Below are 23,229 nucleotides of genomic sequence, written 5' to 3' on the forward strand. Positions count from 1 at the left end.
TCTTATATGTGCACAATGTTGCAGTGCAATGGAACTGGATTTGGGTCTAGTTAAGACCATCTCTATGTAATAATGCCTGAAAGTGTAATAAAATGTCCTGACTGACATTGTAATACAATTTGTACCGATCATGTAATGCCTTTCATGCGGGTCTTTTTTTTCAATGTAATAATATAAAAAAAATAAAATGTTTTTTTTCTCAGAAATGTAGTGTGTACAAGTATACAACATGTATAATACTGTTGATTCCATTTTTATTTTCAAATTCAAATCATAGGGACCACAGAACTCGTTATTATTACATGTCAGCAGAATCCCATTTGTTCACCTTTTGTTTTTGTGCTAAAAGTGTAAATTAGGGTTATTTTCACACCTGTGGTTGGGTTCATTTAGTCCAGACCGAGTGAAAAAAAAAAAAAGATACATTTTTGCATTTTAGTTCTGGTCTGGTTCCTGTTCACACTGACTTTATACAAATAAACCAAGAGGAGTAAACAGGAAGTTCTACAGACTGACAGGTAACTCACTGATTGTCATCATCAGGACCCATCAGGTGAGGAAATGAAATTCTTTCAAATATTTCAGTTCAGCTGCCTCCCACTAACAGTGTACTAGTGTATAATGTGCAAACCATTTTAAATTTGCAAAACAGTTGTCTGCAAGCTGATGTCAATGTAGTAAAAATGGTCATGTTAAACCAGCGGTGGTCTGGTCCTTTAAAGGCTTGTTCCACATACTGCCCGGGAGGGTTGTGTGTGTTTTACAGAGCCTTGTGAACTGGAGGAATGAGCAGCAGTCTCTCGTAGTGAGGCGGTCTCTTTAAGGCTGGACCGGATCATCATCCCTGTGGAAGTCCGTCCTTCCAGCAGCACCCAGCGACAGAAGAGGCGGATCTCTCCTCTCCCACCGTTCATTAACGGTACCGACCTGTCAACGGAAACGGTGGACGTCGCTTTGACCTCCCGGTATCATCTCCTTCGTCGTTTACTAGCTTTTATTGAAGCGTTTCTATAAAAGGGCTCAGTGAAGGAATCCGGAGCGGCGGAAGGAAGGAGAGGAGGAGAGGCGGGGGGTCGGAGGAGAGACAGAGACAGAGACAGCCCGGCTCTGCTGGACATTCAGGCGGCCGCACCACCACCACCACCGCTGCTGCTGCTGCTGCTGCAAACCCGGACCAGCCTCTCCAGCTGGATGTCTGCCCGTCTCACAGAGAGCACCACGGTATGGACGCTGGAGGACTGACTCTTGGGGAGCCGTGAACGAACCCACCACCGTGTGTTTTACAACCAGGAGCCGAGGAGACAAGGAGAGTGACAGCACCAGCAACATGTCTGTCCCTGTAAGTATGCTAGCCCTGAGGGCTCACCACATTCTCTCACAGCGTGTCTGCTTTTTTCCCCTGTCCTTCGGTGTCTCTTATTAGCTGTGTGGAGACACAGTAGAGCAGCAAGACTCAACACGTCCAACCAGCTCACAGCTCCTCTCCTTCAATGCAACACACACCCAGCTGCACACCCAGTTATACACCCAGTTATTCACCCAGCTGCACACCCAGTTATTCACCCAGTTATACCCCAGTTATACCCCCAGTTATACACCCAGTTATACACCCAGCTGCACACCCAGTTATACACCCAGTTATTCACCCAGCTGCACACCCAGTTATACACCCAGTTATACACCCAGCTGCACACCCAGTTATTCACCCAGTTATACACCCAGTTATTCACCCAGTTATACACCCAGTTATTCACCCAGTTATACCCCAGTTATACCCCCAGTTATACACCCAGTTATACACCCAGCTGCACACCCAGTTATTCACCCAGTTATACACCCAGTTATTCACCCAGTTATACACCCAGTTATTCACCCAGTTATACACCCAGTTATTCACCCAGTTATACACCCAGTTATACCCCAGTTATTCACCCAGTTATTCACCCAGTTATACCCCCAGTTATACCCCCAGTTATACACCCAGTTATACACCCAGTTATACACCCAGTTATACACCCAGTTATACACCCAGTTATTCACCCAGTTATACACCCAGTTATACACACAGTTATTCACCCAGTTATACACCCAGTTATACCCCAGTTATTCACCCAGTTATACACCCAGTTATACACCCAGTTATACACCCAGTTATTCACCCAGTTATACACCCAGCTGCACACCCAGTTATACACCCAGTTATACACCCAGTTATTCACCCAGTTATTCACCCAGTTACACACCCAGTTACACACCCAGTTATACACCCAGTTACTCACCCAGTTATTCACCCAGTTATACACCCAGTTATACACCCAGTTATTCACCCAGTTATACACCCAGTTATTCACCCAGTTATACACCCAGTTATACACCCAGTTATTCACCCAGTTATACACCCAGTTATACACCCAGTTATACATCCAGTTATACATCCAGTTATACACCCAGTTATTCACCCAGTTATACATCCAGTTATACACCCAGTTATTCACCCAGTTATACACCCAGTTATTCACCCAGTTATACACCCAGTTATACACCCAGTTATACACCCAGTTATTCACCCAGTTATACACCCAGTTATACCCCAGTTATTCACCCAGTTATTCACCCAGTTATACACCCAGTTATACATCCAGTTATACACCCAGTTATTCACCCAGTTATACACCCAGTTATTCACCCAGCTGCACACCCAGTTATACACCCAGTTATTCACCCAGTTATTCACGAGCAGCGCTTCAGCTAGTCAAATGTCAACTTTCAGCTATCAGTCTGCTGTCATTGAACTAGCTAGCTAATAAACCAATTCTACAAATGTACATTATTGTGTTAAAGCTACTTTTGGTTTGTCATAAGCCGAATTTGCTGGAAGAGCCACTTGGCTGATATGGTGAAGTGTAATGCTAGCAAGCTAACGTTACTGTTTGCTAATTAGTAAGAGAGGCATTAAAGTGCCACTTCTGTGAGTGCTCTCTGGTTTACGGCCACACACACACACACACACACACACACACACACACACACACACACACACACACACACTGGGTCAGCACCGCCAGAGCTATTCTCGGCAGGCCTGGCCTGTCAACACATTAAGACAGCTGATATCACTGCGCGTGTGTGTTGTGTCGGGATGGATTGATATTATGATGCTTTTAAACACACACACAATCTCACATGATTTAGTGCAGGCTGCTGCTGGTGGAGATGGTGGAGATGGTGGAGATGGTCTTTGTAGAGCTGGTTGTTGCGTTGTGCAGTATCACATTCCTGAGGAGAGGATGTGTCTCACTAAACTGAGCCTGGAGGGTCTGATGTGTGTTAGTGTGTGTGTGAGGGTGTGTCAGTGTGTGTGTTATGTTAATTGGAGTGTGCACGGCTGCATATAAACAGGGATATTAGTGGAATACTCATGTTCATTAGCCTTGTAAACAGCTTAGTAGGAATATTGTCTTTTTCGGAATAAGGAGCAAAACAATGTTTTTTGTGTGCATGTAAACGTCGTCACTGTTAGCTTTGTTGCCGTTGTCTACATTGTTAGCACTGTTAGCACCGTTAGCTGCGAACCGCCGGCTCACCCGTTGCCATGTGGAGGCAATAGATATGACCCTAATTTAAAATTTAGCACCTTTAACATTTATCACAACTATTACAACTGTATCACACATGCAGTATTCTATCCTTTGATCGTGTTGGCCTACTGAGCATCAGCCCCACGACTAGTAGCAGGGAAGCCAGAGCTTGTATTTTTCAAGTTGTAGTTCCAATCATGGCCAATAAGCTCTGGGAGAACTAATATATTAAGATAGTAAGGCTTAAACAGGTATGTTTTGATGTGTTTGCTTGATTGACAGTTGTCTCAGCCTATCACAACCAGCTGTGGTGGTTGCTGCCCTCTTATTTGTCTGTAGGCAAGAACACACATAATTTGTCACAGCTGCAACGACCAGAGTTGAATGGTCACGGGAAAGATGGCGACTGAGTGTTTCTGGGTTTAGTCTTCTTCAAACTACAAAAGCAGTTTACCACATGATTTTATTCAACTGCCAGTCTGCCACCACCACCGGCATTATATCATCTCCATTCAGCCCACTGATGTGTCGGCACCGTGGTTATAACGGTAGCCTACTAACGGAGCCACTAACATAGTGTCTGACAGGCCGTGCCCAATTTACTGCCGAGCTGAGGCCACATGAAGGAGAAGAGGGGGGGTGATGGCTCACGCTGCATGTTGTGTTCGTTTACTAGAAAGTTCTTGTGTTTTCTGGGGTGACGAGACGAGAGCGAGCGGGGGCGAGTGAGTATGACGTTATCGTTATAGCTGTGAATGTAGCAGTGTGGCCTGCTTGCTACCTGCTGATCAAAGTGAAGGTTGTTAGACCCAGAGTTAACGACAACTTCGGCTCAGGCAGGTGGGTTGGCTCTTAATGTGTACCAGATCATTTAGTGACAAGCTGCTCCTCTGAGTTTAGCTCACCACTTCTGCCGGAGATGGGGCCGTCATATACTGTCATATATCATCGTATACTGTCATATACCGTATACCCCAGTGGAATGTCAGGTAGTTACGAAGGTATGAAAAAACAGATGCTGCCCAAGCGTATCTCCTAAACAGCTCAGGGCTCCAGATTGGTTGCACTGGTGCACCTAACTTTTTCATTTAGGTGCACACAAATCTTTCACCGCGCCTTTTGGCACCGCAATAATACATTTTAAGCGTTTTGTCAGTTACTATAGGCCTGCAGGAGGGATGTCAATCGCAACAATAGCAGAAATGTAATAGTCGATACCAATACCAGGATTCTCGATACCAATTCAATACCATCAAAAAACAAAAGTGAAATAATAAATCCCATGCACTTCATCATCCACTCCTTTATTAACCGTTTGCGTACTGGTTTTTGTTAGGAAGTTCAACAGCTCATAATTCTCTCTATTATCCATTTGATATTGCTGTGAAAACATCTCCTTCAAACAACTGGATTTATTCAAGTTTCTTACCAAAAACAACATTTTACAAGATTACATTTGAACACATCATGATAACGTTAGAATTTACCATAGCCCAATACTCATCTTAAAGCCTGAACGCATCATAACATTAATTCAATGGTTAAGCTCTCGTCCTGCCGATATCAACACTTGATTTGTTGTTCACAATGTACCATTATCCGGGGGGAAATAGGATAGGTCACCTGGACGCGTCGATAGTGAGTTTAACAGTCTACCTACGGTACCGTCATGTATCCACGTGTTTACATATTACGTTGGTATAAGAGCAGCGTGATGTAACGTGTGCGTAGCGAGTGAGTGGTCAAGTGACAGAGAGAGAGAGAGAGAGAGATGTGCTACGAGCAGATCAGCTGTTTGGCGATCGTCGGAGCAGAGAAGAAATTAGCGGTAATGCTGCCTCGTGTTATCGCATATGCAACCAAAAATAGTGGCACTCTGGAGCGCTGCAGCTCTGTGGTTATTTGTGAAAAGAGAGCAGTTCTGTGGAGGACTTATACATGTGGTTCCTCTGCACGGCTGTCATCTCTACTAACGTGTATTAGTTGCAGCGTGGAAAGGTGTTTCCACCCACTGAGGTGCAGAGGCGGCGGCTGCCGATCACCTACTCAGTGTGGCAGGATGTGTTCTGATTTGCTAAACTTGGCATTCACACATGGACCCGCTGCCTCCTGCTATTTGATGAGACATGCTGGAGATGTGTGTGCGTGTCAAGCATGTGTGTTCCTGCCACAGAGGGGGAGATTGTGTAACACAAAGGCAGAAACTGTGATGATGAAAGTGATGCACTCAAAGTGTATTGGACGCATCTAGTGTGTGTGTGTGTGTGTGTGTGTGTGTGTGTGTGTGTGTGTGTGTGGATGTTTTCACTAAAAAAGACAGTGGATTCGTCTTCAAACATCTCCCATCTCCTCTGACAGCAGAGTGAGACAGACAGGCAGCAGGTGGTACCCTCTCCTCAGCAGGGAGGACGTTAAGTAGGTCTGCATTCTCCAAAGTTTGTCTGCTCACAGCAGTTTGAAAGTACACATGGTACCAAATGTTCAACTGGGTGCTTCTGTGAAATCTCCATAGAAAAATGCACTTTTCAGTATAACCTCAAGAACTGCAGAACTCCAGGCTTGTGCCCATTTCAGGCACTGGGACCTATCTCCGTCGCCAGGACCCATGGTGGAAAATCACATGTGTTATCAAATTTGTTGAGGTGGAAAATCAATGTGCATTTCTTAGGGCTGCATTATTAATCTAATCGCAATCGTGATCTGTGCGATTGTATGATTTATTATGACCAAATACCTGCAAAACTAATGACATTCCCATCAGCCTCAGCTGTACTTTGTATTTACTGCTAATTAGGAAATAAGTTAGCATGCTAAAATGCTAAACTAAGCTGGGGAACATGGTCAACGTCATGTTAGCATGCTGATGTCGGCATTTAGCCTCAAAACATCTCTGTGTCTAAAGACCCCCTATCATGTCATTTGTAGGGTTGTCTGTTGGCAAGAACCTGGCGATATGATACAGGGGTTTCCATTCAATATATTGCGATACTGTACGCAAGGCAATATATTGCAGTTTTTTTAATCAAATTTACCAAATAGTATAAAGAACAAACCACCATATGCATAAAATCAACTACTTCCTGTCTCAGTTGACCTTACGTTGGAATGGAAGAGTCAAATTACAACACTGCTATCTAGCGATCAGGGGGTTTAAACACAATACAAAATGAACCACCGTCTGCCACGAATCTTTGCATTTAATCTATTAATTAAAATCTATGCAGTGTTTTTGAGAATAAATACAGTATCACAAAACATCACTCAAGTGTATTGCTATTTTCTTACAGCCCTAGTCATTTGTACTGAATATCAGCTAATAGTATTTGCCAATAAATTAAATTAAAGTGCCTTCAATTTTGCCTTAAATTCTCATGACAAAAAATAGTTGTCAGTCTCGTCCAGATGCAAAATCCTTTACTTAAAACTAAAGTAACCTTTGATCATTTGAAGTGAAATACTACCTAAAATCTACTGTGTATATCATAATGAATTGTTGCAAATAATCGATCATCAAAATTGTTGCTGATTGATACTCTGTTGATCAACTCTCAGTTCTACTTTGATAATACTATAATAATAATCCTTTCTTGTGTTGGCTAAGTAGTAGGACCAGTCAAACACAAACAGGACTTCACAGTTGTGATAGTGCTGGTTCAGCTCCATGTTGCCATGGTTACAGAGGAATAATACAGTAGTGTTTACCTACCGTGGTGATACTGGGGTCACTGCTGGTGTGTGCATATGTGTGCACAATAATGCACACGTACACTGTGTATTTGCTCAATGAGTTGGAGAAAATGAAGTGCAACGTGCGATCTGTTTGCCGTATGTCTACTCCAGATGTGCTGCTCCGTTATTACGTCAACTTGTTCTATCGCTTTTATTGACACTAGTGACATCATCACACCTGCAGTATCAGCCGGTGAAATCCTGGTTACCACAGCAACCGTTCCCATGATTCCACCTCACCTGGTCACATCTCTCTGTGCTGACTCTCCTCTCACACACATGCACACACTTGTCATTTTGTAGGAGACAGGGTTGCACGCACACACTTTCCATGACGTACACATGGTACATGGCAGGTTTGTTGGAACTGAGTGTGTGTTTGGAGTGTTTGGAGCATGCTCAACAGAGCGTGGTTTGATTTGCTGATCACACAGGGGAAACAAATAGGATGAGTTTGAATTTCAGACTGGGATGTTTCTTTGTTTGATTTGTTCTGTCTCTATGCGGAGCAAGTCCTACCAGACTGTGGCTAGAGGAGCTTCTAGTGTGTATTATTCTTCACACACAGCCTAACGTCTACTGTAGCAGCAGGGAGCAGGGATGGGTCAGATATATATAGAATTGGAAGAGAGTAGCCTGGTTTTCACAAGCTCAGAGTGGGACACAGGGTGTTTGTACATCATACATGCACACAAACACATTAATACATGTGCATGGTCACAATTCACATTGAACTTTGGAAGGTTTGACACCCGAAGCTCACTATTATCTTATCTTGTCATCTCCATTTTACATTAATTCACTATAGTGACTATACTCAAGTTATCACAGAAATATCAATACCATAATTCATGTTTTATTGACCGCATCTGTCAATTATTTCCTCAATTAATTGTTTAGTCTTTACAGTAGAACGTCACAATTTCTTTAAAGGAATACGTCGCCCCCAAAAAGATCATTTGTATATCAGTTACTCACCCCGTGTAAACCTTGAATTTGTGAAGAAAACGTTGTTTTGTTTTTCCTCGCACGCCTCCAAGGTGAACTCGAGAATCCAAACACAGAGAAAAGTCTGGATGAACTGGAATAATTAAATGGGGGCCATGTTTAACAACAACAAAACATTTACAAACTCTTTACACAACTCCTGCCAAGTGTCAAATATCCAGTCGTATGCTCACTGCTTCCCAAATACATACATCTTCGCTAAAACCTCACTGTCTAACACTTCTGCGTAAACAGTCTCACGCTTGCACAGGTGCGCTACTTGTCCGTGCGAGTCCAGACAAGTCTGAAGTGTTTTAAATAGTAAGTATGCACTAGTGTGGTCACCATACCAAATTTCTGACTTCGATACGATACCCTGCCTAAACAACTTGATACCAATACTGAATCGATATGATAGCAAAAACCTAGAACATCAGGAAAAGTGATTTAAAAAAAAAAAAAAATTAAATATGTTAAAATTTATGAATCAATTATTAGTATGGTTTGCAGTTATCTGATGTCCCCTATACTTGACTTTATGTTATTCCTTTGATAGTTGACTTTATATTTGCAACAACATATCACTTGTTAATAAGGCTTTTTTTTTGTAAAACAGCGTCCTCGCTGGCAGTTCAGGTGGAAAGTGGTACTGCAGCACGGAGGACGAGGAGAGGCCAAAACAAAAACCAACAAAATGGTAATAAATTCCAATGAAGTTCTTTGAGAAGTTGACGAGAGAAAAGCTGCTAAAATCAGGAATACACCACAGTAACTGTAGAAAGCTCTGTTTTGTGTCAAAGTGTTTTTTGTGAAGAGAACGTCACTGTCACCGCCGCACAGCTTTTCATCTCCGTCCATTTCACGTTACCGAGACACACGGTAAAATAATACTTAAACACGTGCTCTTTGGTGGATTATGTGTTTGCTGAATTACAAGAGATGCTTGGACAGATTCAGAAACGGTGGTGAATCAAATTTGATCGGTAATTAGAGCCACGCTGTTATTTTCCTTATTTTTTTTTAAGGGAGTTCTGCTGATACAGACACCAGCTCAGAGCAGACCTGTGCAGCCGGCAAGTAGTTCATGACCTGCTTTAATCTTCTTTTCAACTTCATTTATTGACTCCATACTTCTGGTCATCACTAGGGATGGGCCGATCCAATACTCAGTATCGGTATTGGTCTGACACTGGCCAAAATCACTGGATCAGATATCGGAGGAAAAAAAAGTATAATCCGATCTGATCCATTAGCTTAACCATTAGCTTAACCTATCTGTCAACAATTGCCATAAGCTAGACTGAGTGTTGAGTTATTTCCAGTATTTTATAATTCCTTTGTTATACTTATGGGTTAAATTGTAGCTTGCTTTTACCCTGTATTGTAAAATAGGTCACTCAAGTAAAAGTATTAGCATCAACATATACTTAAAGTACCAAAAGTAAAAGTGTTCATTATGCAGAATAATATATATCATATTATCGTATTCTAATTATTGATGCATTAATGTGTTCATTATATTAATGTTGCAGCTGGTAAAGGTAGAGGTCATTTTAATGACTTTATATACTGCTGGGTAGTGTAATCTATAATAATACATCATCATTTATAAGTTCATTATATTTTGTATTAATAACCTGAATCTGCAAAGTAGCTACTTACTAAATAGTAACTTATTAAATTTATTAAACTTAGTTGTTTATGAGAGGGAAAAAGACAGTATCGGATTGGTATCAGCAGATACTCAAGCTTGCGGTATCAGTATTGGACATTAAAAAGTGGCATCGAGCCATCCCTAGTTATCACTACAATTGTTTTGACTGCTTGTTTACCAGCAGCAAAGTTAGAACCGTCTGCTCCCGCGGGATCACAATCCTAATGGCGTCCTCTAGCAGAGCACTGCACCCACACGCCGCTGCACTGTCGCACATCGACGCAACTCGCAGCTCTAAAGTACTAATAAAAACGGGGTATGGTATCGATTTTAACGTCAGGGTATTGCGATACCTTTGTAGTATCGGTATACAGTGCAACACTAGTACACACTAAGTGTATAGTGTGTATACACACACACACACAAACCACTACCACCCTGCAGTAGGATAGATGGGGTTTCCTGAGGAGATGTGCAGGGACTGCGTGGCCAGTGTAGTACTACTAATGGTGTTTGTGTGTATTTGTGTGCTTGCAATTGTAAAGCTTTTCACTTCAATATTAATCATTGCTGCTTTGAGATAGAAGCCCTACCTCCCATCTTAATGCGCACACACACACACACACACACCTTGCATCTCAATTTCCCGCAGCTCTCCACGTCGGTGGAGAGTTGCTAGGGGCAACAGGAGGGTCCGCTCAGTGTGTCTGTCACATACTGTAAAGGGGAGCAGTGTGTTTTTGAATGTGTGTTGTGATATAAGGACAGGTAGAAATCCTTAAGCTAGCGAAGAGAGTTCCTGCAGTGAAATGCTGTCATTAGATAGATTCGTGCTTCTATGGGTCCAATAGCTCTGTCCAGGCAAATGGCCCCTATACGACCTTCTGGCTCAGTAGAAGCAGTAGGGGTGTGTCCGACTACGAATATTCAAATCTGATTGGTCAAGTCTTGCCTATCGTCGACTGATGGTTGAATCATATTTTGTTTTTTGTTTTTTTTTGCTCATTGACCCATATTCCCATTTGTGACATTGGCTTCCATTTTTTTCCCACAACAGACAAAAGAGCTGAAACACCCAATTAAATAATTTGTCTTCTTGACATGGCATGATAATTCATTTTATAATAGGACGTGTTCCATCCATTTTCTCCTGGCCCAGCGCCACGAAGGGGCAGCGTTGTTTGTTGTGCGTAGAGGTCCAGATTACTGAAACGGAGCGGAGGAGAACGATAGACAGAGAGACACATATAAGACCCAAGTTGTAATAAAGCAGACTTATGTCTGGACTGAGACAGGATTTGACCCGTCTCAGTCTGAGGCTACAGCAGCCTGTTTTTTTTTTAACTTACTGCCTTTGGAACTTGCTGAGTTTGCATGATCAGCCAGGTGACATCACAGAAGGTTATTCTCACTGTTTGATATTGTCCCCCACGTTGCTTGTGCTCAGTTGTGTTTGCCTTAGATTTAGACGGTATGTTAACATCAACTGCAAATGTGATGTACAAAATTCTCTTCTTTCCTTGTCATCCCGATCCCCGAGTGAACTGATTTCTGGCAAAGACAGCGATGTGGCTCTAAATAGATAGCATATGATTGGTTGACACTATGAAAGCTTCTTATTTTGACAGCTGTCACCAGCAGATTGGACCCGCTGGAGCTAATTATCATAAATTCAGTGAGTGGGCCAAACTACTAAATTAAATTATTGGCTTTTGTCTGGTGCCTGTGTGTGTGTGTGTGTGTGTGTGTGTGTGTGTGTGTGTGTGTGTGTGTGTGTGTGTGTGTGTGTGTGTGTGTGTGTGTGTGTGTGTGTGTGTGTGTGTGTGTGTGTGTGTGAGACTAAAATAAAGAGTGTTTCTTAGAAAATGATAGCACCGCTGTGAATCATTTTGATATATGAAAAGATAGAAAGTGGACTGTATCATATCAACATGTCAGAAAATTCTAATAATAATCGTTATATATGATACATAATCATTTTGATATTTTGTAGATTATGTGTGAAAGACTTGGTGGTTTAGTTAACTTCATTTGACATTGTTTGACATTTAAAATGATCTTCATGGATGTGACCCGTTCTGCTTACATGCATAAAACACATTTAAACTAATCATAAAAACAGATGGAATATGTAATCATACTATAAGAGGATTGCATGCAACAGTCGCGCCCCTCCTCCCCAACCCCACTAGTTTAGTGTCTTAAAGAAGTACTTCACTGCTGGACACAACAACGTTTTTTAAAAAAAAAGTAACTTTATTTATATCACAGTGTATTACAGTGACAAACTCAACGCTGTAATTTACAATTCAAGCAAGGATTCCTGTCCAAACCAATATCACACCTCCTAAAGAAAGTGTTTACAATTTATCCATGATGCACAATTAAACATCAATTACTTATAAATAGAATGAAATAAGTTGTTACAATCTATTATTGTTAAACATAGAGCAAGGGGCTAAAACTAATTATATTCAGATAGAAGTGTAGAGAGTTTCCTGGCATGGGCGCTTTTTACCTTTTTATACATTTGTTAGATAGAGATAATTCATTTTTACTGCATCATACAAAGTATATTATATTCAGTTATAAAATCGACATTTCAGAAACAAAAACACACTGTAACTATTGCACTCTATGCTCGGAAGTCTTTTTTCCCCGCTGGCTTTGTTTGTTTTTTTCCAGTTTCTTTTGGGGATCCTGAAATATGTCTCCAGCACTCCCCCTATCCATATGTGGCCCAAAGCTGGGTGTAACGTTACACATGCTCCTTCAACTGTAAGGTTGGATTCAGCAACTTCATTTAAAAGAAACTGGCCTCTGTGAAATTCGCTGTTCTCAGCACAGCGACTCCACTTCAGTTTCCATTGGTGCACATTTACCGCAGCGGCACCACGAGGTGTCCCCGGCACGGTGCAGCTCTGCGCCGCTATCCTCACCGGCTGGCGGTGCGTGACACTTGGCTTTGGCGACTTCTTCCTCCTCCATACACGTTTAATTCCTACGCGACGTATTCTGGCTCATTTAGCCCCGAATGTCCAATTCCAGCATTACAGTATTAAAATCGAGGGCTGTAACCGACCAAATAGTTTGAAGCTGACTCATAATGCTGACATTCAAATTATTATTATTAATAACTTACAGAAACATTACGTGCCATAGTCCACCCACTCTCTCTCACACAGCGAGCAAGGGGTGCTCAGTATGTATTAAATAAAGATATATGTAATCATTTCCCTTTTTTTATATAAGGAAATATTCTGCTTCAATCCATATTTGTTGGAGTTTAGCCTTTCAAAAACAACATTTTCACTGCAGCCAAAAACTGTTTACTCTCCCGCAGGCACCTGTATTAACACAGTCTAGCAGCAATCTAACAGCATCATAAATTACATTTATATAACCACAATAACACAAAATTATGCCACGGTCTTCCAGTGGTTGTTTTGATTCTGAAGTGGTGGCGAGCATACAAAAACGCAGAAGTACAATCCGTAGTTCGAACATACATTCCAGAGGCGGCAAAAGTCTGCAGGGTGACGCGTTTTGCGTCATTCGGTGGATTTTTGAAGGTAATGAATGGGGGTCTTTGAGTGCTGGCAACACTTGCAAATACTACCCACATTGTAATGATACAAAGCTGGTTGAAAATCGGTACCACTTTTAATGTGTTAAACATTTGATATTCCACTGAGCAGCTGTACTGATGAGCTCATGCCGTCTACGATTCCCCGGTAGTTCCGCTAAACAGAAGCAGTGGAATATATGCAGAGCAAGAGCAGGATAGCAGAGGGAGAGTGTATAAACAGAGATATGGAGGTGCAGGTGCAGAGCTGTCAGTGCTATCAGCACATTTCACACATTGTTGCATCTGTGTAAACTGTCTCTGTTAAAAACAGTGGCAGGTACAGCTGCAGTGTGTGAGCTGACTGTTGCAGTTAGCTTAGCGTGCCTCAGCGTTTGACTGCAGTCAGCACAACAGAACACATGCTGTACACCCTAACAGTGCTTTTAGGTTTTATTCATGTTGATAATATTAACCGATGCCTAGTGTGTTTGTGTTTACGTGAGGTTGATATGCAAGTTTTCTCCTTGATAATCAGTGTCTGGACTCTTCAAAACATTATCACCGGCAACTAGGGATGTCAAGATACCAGAAATTTAGTAGTTGAAACCACTACCAGTGAAATTCCACGATTCTCAATACCCAATTCGATACCATGGTTAAAAAAAAATAGAAACAAAACACTAAACACTTTGGATACATTGTTAATGGAATCTAGATGTCTGTCTTTGAGGTGCTTCGCTATGTCAAAAATTCATTATTAGTATTCGCATAAAAAAACCTTATCCATTAGGCTCTAATTTGAATTATGGTCTGAGCCTCCAAACCCACAGTAGAAACCTTGCTCGTACTGTATATAATACAGTGTGCTTGCTTGTTGTGATGTGTCCTCATCCGTGCCTCCATTAGCCATAAATGGTTTAGTATTGATTAGCCAGTATGCCGGGTACAGAGATTTATTGATTGACAGACATGTAGGCTATATCTACAGTTCAAATGTACTGAACCAAATAACAGTCTACTGTCTCTGAAAGATATAATCCTCAACACAGGAGACACCGTCTTCCATCAGTCTCTTCCACTGCAGTCTATAGGGCTGTAACGGTTGCTGTATTCGTGCTGAACCGTCACAATACAGGGGTCACGGTCCGGTCCGGTCCGGTCCGGTGCAGAAAACACGGTATGAAGATTGCAATGCAAAACCAAATTTCACAACCGCTGTTAGCAACATGCACTGAGGTTAGAGCATTACAGATTGGCGCGTGAGTCAGTCACTCTATGGCGAGCGCAAATTAAACGGCGGAGCTGGAAGTCCCGCCTGCGTCACGATGGGGTCTAATCCAATCCTTGTAATAAATTATTGTTCACTCTAAATGAAGTCTCTCTTGATTGCGATATTCTCGTTACCATGAAGTGGTACTACTGCAGTTTTGCATATGAAGGATCCGTCTAAAGGTTGACAGACAGTGGCCATGAGATACTGAAGTATGCTCATACTTACTGAGCTTGTTCTGTCAAAGGGATAATTCAACATTTTTTGGGGGAAAAAAACAGCTTGTGGTTATGGTCTTATCCAGATAAGAATATTGATATCAGCTTCATCTCTGTGTGTCCACGTACAACAATATCTTTAGCCTAGCTTAGCACAAAGACTAGAGGCAGGGGGAAACTGCTAGCCCAGCTCAGGCATAGTGAACTGGCATTGATCAACAACCCTTGCAAAACCCTGCTGGCAAATAACGATCGTTTTGTGCAATGAGGCAGTTTATAATATATAGTGTTCCATTAAATGCAGCTTTAGTGTGTGTGTGTGTGTGTGTGTGTGTTTTTGTGTGTGTGTGTGTATGCTTTGCTGACATTCATTTAAAGACTTTTCTTGTGGATTAACATTTTTAATAGCATCTCCTCTGGCTGTTGGGAGGAATCTATCATTTTTTTATTTAAATCGAAAAGCTTCTTGAATCATATATTTTACGGTGTAATTATTTCTGAAAGCAAATACTGCATACTTTAATGTAAGAGACTTGTTTCTAATACTCAGTATAATTAATAGAAAATGTGTTAATGAATCCTTTCATAAATGAGGAACTTTAAACAAATCAAAAATATATTTATTTGGTGCTTTCACCAGAAGTGCATTACCTGAAACCTCTTGTGATATTACTGATTATGAAAAACAAAGAGGTAGCATTGTGATCTCTGCTCCCTCTGCCTGACCTTCTGTCTGCCCTTCACCCCTTCATCACCCCTTCATCACCCCTCTGCTGCCTTCTCTCCATCTGTGTGTGTCCCTTAACCTCCGCTATATTATATCCGCTATATTTGTCCCTCCTCTCTCCTCCTCCAGTGCAGCCCTTCAGCATCCACATATACACAGAAAAAAAGCTGAAACAATATAACACATCATGGCGTGGCATTTGTGCCAATATCAGAAATTCAAGTAATCAGAAAAATCAAATCAACAGCCTAAGCATCGATAATGAAAACAACAGTTTTTCATGAATCTCATCTTGGAAGTGCGGAGCCCCGTCTCTACCCCACTCTTGTCTCATTTTCTCCTTGAATCACTAAGTGAATACCTCCATTTATCCAGCCATTTTCCCCTTCCTCCATCCATCCTCCCAGTCGGCCACGCCTCGTCCCAGTTTGTCTGCGCTTGACCTCTAGCCTCTGTCATGATGGGGTCTATGTCAGGCCTGATTGGATGATTTACACACTGTGGAGAGGCGGCGGAGGAGGAAGAAGAAGGAGAGAGGGGAGGGGCAGGAGGAAGGATTGGAAGGTGGGAATGAGAGGGGATAATGAAATGGTAAATGGATGGAGGAGAAAGGGAAAGACGGAGAGAGATTAATGATGTGAAGAGATAGATATTACTGTGCGCAGACTGAAAGATGGAGGGCTTGATGTAATTTCCCCCTGCAGATACTTTTTCACTCACCTCTCACTAGTTCCCTTTCACCTCACCGCCTTGCTACGCGTTCCCATCTTTCTGTTCAATCATCTCTCTCTTCATGCCCGCACTCTTCCTTCTTCTTAGTACCTCACACAGCAATCAACATCACATTTCAAAATCAAATGATTTGCAATTTTCTGTTTGTGAAAATGGTGGAACTCATAATTACCTCCGCATAGGAAGGAGGTTATTTTTTCACCGGCGTTGGTTTGTTGGTTTGTTTATTTGTTTGTTTGTCTGTTAGCAGGATTACTCCAAAAGTCTGTGATGGATTTGAATGAAATGTTTTGGAGGGGGGGGAGGTCTGCGCTCTGTGCAGTTAGCAGTTAGCATTGTTGTCCACCTTTGTCTTCCTCAGTATGGCCATGGAAATGCAGAAAACACAAAACATCCACCTCCTTTGAAAGTTCTCTATACGATATCCAGAGCAAAGCAGCAAACAGCTATTGTCTACGTAAAGATATAGAGGAGTAATGTCTACCTGAGCAGAGAATGAAGTATCTCTCTCTCTCCCTCTGTGTGTGTTTTAATCCAAGCTTCTCCTTGCGTTGTTGACATAGCCGACCGGCTGCGCGTGCCTTTTCAGTGCATGTGCCCCACTGGCTAGCTCTTGGCCACCACTCGGCACTGCACTCATACACCGTCCCGACCGACGGCGTCGTGGAAGCGTATAGTGCCCACCCTCCAGGGCCGTGTCTTAATGGTCCCCCGATAGAGAGCTGTGTTGACACAATAGATATGCTCTTAATTCCATATTGAGCACCTTTAAATGTCCCCAAGTTTCAAAAAACACATTTTCTCTCTTACCTGTAGTGTTAACTTATATTGGTATCGTAGTTGTTGCTTGTAGGAATATGGTTCGAGGCGTTAGGGGTTTAGGTCTCTGGATAATCCCAAGCCCTCTTTCAAAGATTCTAAATAGGTCTGGTGTGCCTGTTGACGCCGATTCTGCAGAGTGAAGAAACAATGGACCAATCAGAACTTTGCAGGCAGGATTAAGAATGGGGATTTCATTTTATTACAGACCGGAGCTTGTTACCAAGCTACACCCACGACAAACAGTGACAGAAAAAAACGGTGTGAAATTCTTTTGTCGCTGTGAAAAACTGCTCCCAGCAACTGCTACCACAGTTCAACGAGTGCCTTTTATTGGAGGCACTCACATGCAAAACTGAGCATTATCCTCAGGTGTTTCGGTCATTAATATTCAATATTATATAATTACAAACATCACATACTGACTCCCTAGATACTAGACATACCGTGTGTTGTACATGGAAATCACCATAACTGCAGTGGGACTTTAACATCATTCATTTGTTGATGGATGTTGTGAACAGTGATTAATTACATCAGCCCTGGTTGTACACCTGGTTTGTGTCTTGCACCCATCTTTTACTTTACCTTTGTTGGGGGGGTGCTGCCCTTATATTACCATCCCTTTTTACCTTTTCTGTTTTTGTCCTTGAACATGCTTTGTTTCTTTGTCTATTTACAAAACATAAAATAATAAGTTTAATGTGCATTCCACTATTTTTTACCTTGAGATACTTCTTAGTACTAGCTTTTAGGGAACCTAAGCGACTTGCCAGGGGCGGAGGTCTCCCTGCAGAATGAAGACCGACCTCTCTAAAAGTGCAAAATAAACACACACCCATTAAAAACAATTAAAGGGGCCTGAGGCAAGGAGTGTGCACTTTGAAATACATTTAAAAGCATAATTTTTAGCCACCAAAAATAGCACTTTGTAATGCATTTTAATGTTAAATGTTTTTGTTCTGCATTATGAAGCACTCTGGGTAGTTTGTGAGGAGGCTGTTTAAAGCAAGCAGGGTCACGTCTTAGTGAGTTTGGAAATGATTAGTGTCATTTGATGAGGACTTAAACCTGTTATAGATAGAAGCTGCTGCTGCTGCTGTTCAACCTTCTGGTTTAAAGTGGACCCGCTCTGAGCTACAGACTCACACAGACGTGCCTGCAAATCCACACACCAAAAAACAACTGCACCCAGCCTGCAGACGTGATGGATTATTAGGGTTTGGCAATCACCCAGGCTGAACCTGCACAGCATCCGACACCTAGTGTAGAACCAGACTCCTGCTATGGTGACATCTCCACCACAGTTTCTCTGCACTTTGAGATGCAGCTGTCGTAGTATAAAGAGCCATAAAGTCTGTGTAGGGAGGAGGTCGGGGTGGATGGATGGGTCAAACCAACACATGCCTTTCACCACAGAGGCCGCTGTTCATGTCTTGTGTGAAACCAAGTCACTATTGACGTATTTTACCGTATTTATTATGTAACTGGCGTACTTAACTAACAGCACCTAAGTAAGTTACGTAACAAACATACTTATTTGAACCCAAACCACGATCTTTTCCTAAAGCTAACCAAGTAGTTTTGATTCCTAAACACTGGTCACTCGTCTTGATGGAGATTGTTGGAGAATGCACGGAAAGTGAGAAAAATAATTTTTCGTAAGATACAGTGTGAACCGTTGTATGAGGAAACGTCACATTGCTACATTTAAAGGCCTCGGTCAGCTCTGCGCTACAGTCGGCGAGGCAGGTGGCAAACAGAAGCTGCTCCTATGGGACAAACCGCCACACGGCTCTGAGCTCCCAGCTGACTGTGTGTGAGTGTGTCAGAGAGGCAGAGAGTGGACTGAACCAGTCAGTCTGCCTGTGAGTTTCAGTACAAGAAGGCCTGCAGGAACTAGTAAGGATTGGGTTTCTAATGATTTATGATTATGATAATGATTTATTTTGATTACATTTCTATTGTAGGATTCGCCGGGAGTGGACTACACAGGTAGTCTGTGACAAGCCCTGAACCTAAATGATTGTAATTCTGATACTACAGTGTCCATGAAGATGTTTTTTTGTATTGTTTTCCTGTGTTCCCTTTCCTCAATGGTAGGAATTACCTCTGTAGGAGACAAACCCTGCACCATGTAGTATACTGTGTATGCCGTGGCCATGTTGATTTGAAAGCAGCTCAGTTTTTCATTGGTCTATAAATCAAAATAGTGCTGAAATGATGAATCCATCACTTGATCGACAGAAGGTTTATCGGCAACCATTTTGAAAACAGATTAAAGTGACAGTAGGCAGTATATATTTGGCATCATTTGGCAAAAATTCCATAATAACCTTTCAGCATATTGTAATTCAAGTGTTCTGAGAGAAAACTAGACTTCTGCTCCTCCTCATGGCAAACGCACAGTTTCTGAACAAAGGCTGTGCGTATTGGATTGAACGTTTTGATACTTTCACAGTATTTATATATCACTTAAACCTGCTTTATGATATAAAGAACATGACAATCTCACTGTTTACAATATGGGACCTTTAAGGTAGCTGAGGTGCCTGTACAAGTAGAATAAATGTCCCTCTTATTACAGTTGAGAATGGAGTCCAAAACATCTAACACCAGGAGGTAGAACTAATGATGATGTCATCATTTGGAGTCAGTCCCAATCACATCTAATTTATCTAACAGTGTGTGTTGTCCTCACAGAGAGGAGTGTAGCATCGGACCAGAGCTAAACACCTCCCCATCCCCCCATCTTTATCTCTCTGTCCATCCAATCTGTCCATCTCTCTTCACCTACTGTAAATAGTGCCTCCACTTCCTTCCTCTCATTTCCCCTCCCTCAATTCCCAGCATCCCTCTCTCATTTGCTCTCATCCTTCCAGTCCTCTCTGTATCCCCATCATCTATCAGTCCTCTACATCCCTCTGCTATAACACTCTTTATCCTACACATATTCCATCTATTCCTCCCCTCCCACCCCGTCTCAATTCCATCATACGTCTACACTCACACACACACATACACACACACACATGCACGCACAGCTCAGTGGTGTGGAATGGCCTTTGTGAGGAGTAAATTGCTTGCCCTCTCAGTTCACAACCAATTCACAGGATGGCAGCTGGGCAGATTAAACTCCCAGCTCCCATTGTGCGCGTGTGTGTGTGTGTGTGTGTGTGTGTGTGTGCGTGTGTGTGCGTGTGCATGACTGACCACCCAAGCTGCAGTCACCTTAATGTCTGTTTGTGTCTGTCTGTCTGTCTGTCTGTGTATGTACAGTTGTTTCAGCTCAGAATATACTTCCATGATTAGAAAGTGAGTAGAAACACGGAGGAAATGAGCGGCTGATTATTCTGCTGATCAGCTGCAGTCCCTCCAAGTCATTAAAAACTAACAAACAAAAAGAAAGACTGTAATTTGTGAAACTATAGAATGCTTGCACCGCAACAACTTATGGTCACCCAGATTGTTGCATTATTTATTGTTCCATCTTCTGGTTTACTACAATTAGGCTTTTATTTTTTGTAGTTTTGGCCATAGTTTCTACCATTAAAGCTGAAGTAGGTGAGATTGGAGCAAATATGATTAAAAAAAAGATATTTTTATAAAACGGTCGCTATATCATGACAGTAGTACATGAAACAGGTAACCTGAATAAAATCATGTTCCTCTGTGTCCTCCGGTGCAATCTGCAAGATTTCACAGACCAGAGGAAAACAAGCAGTAAGAGCTGATCTGAGGTCTGCTGTCCAGCTGCTGTCTATGAGCAGCTGTCAATCACTCGGAAACGCTGACCAAACGGTCAAACTAGGCAGAGCTGATCAAATATGAATCAATGTTCTGTTACGTTAATGACTATTTTTCTCCTCAAATGATTTCAGAATCATCTTGTAGCTATAAAATGAGAAAGTTTGTGACCCGGGAGCCATGTTGAGATCAGGTTGAGATGGCTTGAAGGAACGCCAAGTACCGGTCAGACTGACTGTCAAAGTCTTCCGTCATGGGCTAGATTTTCTAAAGCCTGAAAACAGAGCTATGAGGAGGTGCAGAAGTCTAGTTTTCTCTCAGAACACTTGAATTACAATATGCTGAAAGGTTATTTCATTGGGTTATTATTGCCCAATGATGCCAAAAATATACTGCCTACTGCCACTTTAATAGTACTCCATTAATGCAGTGCAAATTGAATGAAATTTTAAGTTTACATTTATTTTATATATACCAAAAAACACACAGGCAGCAGTGTAACATAATTGTGATTGGCCCCAAAACACACACGCACAGACACACAAAACCACTCCAGACAATTGCTATGGCACCATGGAGAGGCTCACCATGCAACTCCCCATCCTGCAAACCGGTCGTAGATCAGCACCACGGACAGCAGCCGGAGCGCCAAATTCATCAACGCTAACTTTACAGCCTGCCCTGAACTCAGCGGCTCACGTTATCGCTTGTGCTCAGCAAAGTCATTAACAACAGTTATCTATACTGGGGATGCACCAATCCGACTTTTCTAGTTCCGATACCGACAGCGATACCTGGGTTTTGGGTATCGGCCAGTACCGAGAAACGATCCGATACCAGTGTTTAATTAATCAGCTGAACGCCTCGCTGTGTGGAAGAGACGGGGATCATTCTGTTATATGTAAGGAAACATCAGGTTTGAATGAAACATTGCTTTCCTAACTTTGTAAAACAAAACGTGACCAATAAATACATAGATATAATTATAATTATGATTTAATTGTTGTTTATTATTAAAATAATAAATCATACACCAGCAACTTGGTCAAAAATCTTAAAAATTAACAGGAATTACAAATCAAGTGTAAACCTTTTATATGCAGCATCAGATTGGTCAAAACTTAAAATTCCAGCATATAAGGTATATAGTATATAAACATAGAATTGAGTTGAATAGATCGGCCCCATTTTCACTGATATCCGATCCGGTATCGGTATTGGTGCATCCCTAATCTATACGACACCTCCTCATTTACCTACACAAACATGAATAAGGTGGCAGCTGGCTGCAGGGATATCGCCTGAAAGTTTCCTACCTGCTGTTGGCCATATTGTAATTCATTTTCAGTAAATATCACAATATTAAACACGTGTTTTCTGTTTAAAAAGAACAAATGTAGGATGATAAGCGGTTACATCTCCAGTCTGATCTTGAGCCCACAGCTGATAGGTCGCCTACGTGGTTTGTTTACATGATGTAACAGAAGTTCATAGTAAGTTAACGGATTCATTGTTGACTTGCTTGCTGTTGGTCCATATTTGTGTCATTGCACACAGAAAGGTGTCTCATTTGTTGTGGCGGATTAGACTTCTGCTCAGGTCCTGAAGCTGTGGCTTTTGGCTTTTTCTGTTTTTATCTCATTTCATGGGAATGTTCACATTATTCTGTAGAGGACTATATGTATAATAATTCATGTAAACTTCAGGCACTACGCACGTAGACACTCTTTGCACTCTTGTACGTGTCGAAGTTCATAACTCTTTGACTTTGGGCTTAGACGGCTTCTGAAATACAAATACTGGGCTTTGCACCACATACTGAACATAACTCCTACCAATGAGAGCTCAGGGCTATAAACAGAGGGATATTCCTATAAAGTATCTCACACTATGCTGTGAAATAGGGTTGAGTAATTTAATGATATAGGCTAGTGTGGTGAGAGGATTTTGCAATACTGTTTATATCAAGGTAATTCTCCCTTTAATGTCTCTGGGTGTATTGGGTCATTGTGGGCAATGTTATAATCAGCTAGCAGGACTGTTTTATTGTCAGTATTTGATTTTTATATTTATATTTTGGTCCTCATTGTGATGATGTACTATGATCAGGTATTGAAGTGCTGGATTCGCCAAAAACTGACATTCCCATTTGGTTATTTTATCTATAAACAGTTGATTTACATAAAATGAACTAAACCAT

The 23,229-nt window shown here is 41.8% G+C and overlaps 1 protein-coding gene across 2 annotated transcripts in view; it reads left to right on the forward strand.

The window, feature by feature from the left end:
• The first annotated feature begins 839 nt into the window (after window positions 1-839).
• The window catches only part of bcar1 (BCAR1 scaffold protein, Cas family member), a 95,460-nt gene continuing 73,070 nt past the window's right edge, over window positions 840-23,229 (forward strand). The window contains exon 1 of one of the 2 annotated variants that reach the window (XM_074631583.1): window positions 840-1,339. In XM_074631583.1, coding sequence (XP_074487684.1) covers window positions 1,328-1,339 — 12 coding nt within the window. In that variant the 5' untranslated portion in view covers window positions 840-1,327. The remainder of the gene's footprint in view (window positions 1,340-23,229) is intronic. The other variant, XM_074631585.1, reaches the window with a different exon arrangement.

Source organism: Sebastes fasciatus, chromosome 4 (genome assembly GCF_043250625.1).
Source record: "Sebastes fasciatus isolate fSebFas1 chromosome 4, fSebFas1.pri, whole genome shotgun sequence".
Taxonomy (NCBI): Eukaryota; Metazoa; Chordata; class Actinopteri; order Perciformes; family Sebastidae; genus Sebastes; species Sebastes fasciatus.